The 2,451-nt window shown below is 47.7% G+C and overlaps 2 protein-coding genes across 2 annotated transcripts; one reads left to right on the top strand and one right to left on the bottom strand.

Moving 5' to 3' along the window:
* Nucleotides 1-136: 136 nt before the first annotated feature.
* On the bottom strand, nt 137-382 carry PPTG_14101 (hypothetical protein; the record flags this gene model as incomplete). The annotated part of the gene is made up of 1 exon (XM_008911072.1): nt 137-382. The coding sequence occupies one exon, from the start codon at nt 380-382 to the stop codon at nt 137-139; it is 246 nt and encodes an 81-aa protein (XP_008909320.1).
* Nucleotides 383-865: 483 nt separating this feature from the next.
* On the top strand, nt 866-1,282 carry PPTG_23503 (hypothetical protein; the record flags this gene model as incomplete). Its single annotated transcript, XM_008911071.1, has 3 exons — nt 866-892; nt 1,083-1,209; nt 1,269-1,282. The coding sequence occupies 3 exons, from the start codon at nt 866-868 to the stop codon at nt 1,280-1,282; spliced, it is 168 nt and encodes a 55-aa protein (XP_008909319.1).
* Between the last annotated feature and the right edge of the window lie 1,169 nt (nt 1,283-2,451).

Here is a 2,451-nt window from a genome sequence, read left to right as displayed (position 1 = left end):
TGCCCGTCTCGAGACACCGCGCGTTCCAGCGGAGTGGTACCCGCCCACCAAACGCGTAACAGCATTGCGGGCAATAGTAGCTAGTTTCAAACGACTTGGTCTTGGAATCTAAAAACGCGGAGCGCACCTTGTACAGTTATTGTCTACGATTGTGCTGCTTGGTGATTGTATAGAAGCTGTTTGTGCTTACTAACAGGTGCTCTTGACTCAGTATCGGTACGTTAACCAGGTCTTCGGCGTTGGGATGTGTCTCGAAATTGATCTCCCAGAGCGGGAGCAGCTGAGCGTGGAGGCGGCGCAAGTAGTCGGCATGTGTAGGTGGCTTTTCTTCTCGCTTCTTAACCGTTAAGCAGCGTACGATATATCCATTCACAACAGTCATGTCGACGGCACACATAAATATCTGTTTATAGTACGAAGGGACACACATCGCTGGATACTGTATCTCTGAAGACGGAGCTGGTCTTGGACGTCCATATCTCCCATTTCGAGGCCGTAGTTCATGACCAGTTGCGCCCTCGGCACTGTACTACGCGACACATGCTATCTGCCCGTAAAACACTGGTCCGCCTCGTACAGCAGCCCGTAGCGATCATACTCATCGGCTTTGAGTCTAACTAGCTCAACGCAACGAGCTGGAGGCAGTTGCGCGCTTGTGCAATACGGTAGGTCCCTCTCGGTATCTTCTTAGGCCGTCTTTTGCATGTAAAGTGGATCGGGCATCTCCTCAATCGATCCACGCCATGTAGTTCCATCATGATGTTAGCCCATATCGAGTAGCTTGAGGCTAAGAGACACTGTCGAGTAAAAGCTATCCGTCACAATCAATCGCTTCGTCGACTGATTGTTCTGCGCCTTCAAATTCATGTCGTCTGCGTCTGTTGGGCCGAAGGTAATCTCTTTCGCATACCATCCATGAAGTTGCCGTAAATTGAACACATCCAACACCACCAGACCACTGTCAACAGACTCGGTACTCTCACTCTTTGTCTTTCCTTCTCGTGTTCGCGTTGATTCGAAAGACCATCCGAGTTAATAGAACCTTCCACGACACTAATGTTGTTCTATAACATCCGGAATAGGGTTCTTGCGTGCTTGATTCGAACGAGACAGCACTCGGACCCAGAACGGGTGCCGACGTCATAACAGGGCTAGGGACTGAGGAAGAGGGATCCAGTGCGGTGCTGTCTGGCGGTGAGAGACCTACGGGTGCGTACGACGCCTATTTTCCGACCGGGACTGGCGCTGACGTACTCGCACTTGGTTAGTGCTGTTGCGGTAAGGCAAGAAGCTCAGCGTGCTGACAGTTTACACTTGAAGTGTCAACTGCAGTTGCACGACCGTCAGACACAGAAATGTGCCAGACTTACCAGGAAGCCTTCGCAGGCACTTCATCTCACAGAAACCCTTGACGAGACAATGAATTGGGTATATTTGAAGATACAGCGCAAGTCCTAGCAATCTAAGGGTCTAATGCTCTTTCTAAGATACTTGCTCAGGAAGTCTAGTACCTGCGCTGCAAGGGGAATTTAAAGGGGGCGCAGTTGTGCTCAACGGGGACACAACCTTGTTCACTATGTAAGGGCTCGAAATCGAAAAGCATCTACACATATGTGTTTTAATACACCAAATGGTCTGTTGGTTCCTCTGATATTTCGGTATGAATTGATGGTCTGGCAAGCCCAACCCTCGTACTTTTGGGGGTAATGACTGTGAAAATTGTATCATTCAAAATCCAAGATAATATGTAGAAAGCCAAGTGGCGGATAACTGGTTTGGTGTCTGTGAGCAGTCGTCTCACACAATTAAGGGTTTGAGTGGCTTAAACGACTACGCTGTAGGTGGAAATTAACGAGATAGCCGAAACCGCAGCTTTCGAACAGTACCATACTTTTGTCCGTACGACCGAAATACAAAAATCCGCGTGCCGATCTTTGCCAGGGTGGCAGATTTACCTTATAAGCAGACCTCCTTAATTTTTAGATTCATCAAAAATACAAAATAGCTTGTTTTTGAGGCTTTTGAAATCTTAGATTTTTTATTTTTGATCTTGACCCGACTTCACGTTCGTGTGTGCTGCAAGTGCTACTAGTTGGCTGTACTGCTTGCAATGAAGAATACCTTCGAGGGAGAAGTCAGTTAGTGACATTCGAAAGTCGTTCTTCACTACTCCAATCATTGAGAAGTCGTATTCGACCGTAGCTGTATTCGGGAAAGCTGAAGCAATACCAGAGCAGAAATCAGCAAGAGCTGGAAAGCGAGTGTAGATATCGTCCCAACACTTTTTAAATCCTGCTCCACTCTTTTAGTTGTCCAATGTCATCTCTCGAAGTGGTTCTTCTTTGCGGAATGCGCGTTGTAACTGAACGAGTTGGTCCCCTATAGCTTCAACATGCTCAGGAACTTTATAATGACGCAAAAGTCGAGAGCGATGGTGGTCGAGTATCTTTG

Source organism: Phytophthora parasitica (genome assembly GCF_000247585.1).
Source record: "Phytophthora parasitica INRA-310 unplaced genomic scaffold supercont2.40, whole genome shotgun sequence".
NCBI lineage: Eukaryota > Oomycota > Peronosporomycetes > Peronosporales > Peronosporaceae > Phytophthora > Phytophthora nicotianae.
Note: the sequence above shows the minus strand (reverse complement) of the source record. Positions and strands in the feature narration are given on the sequence as shown.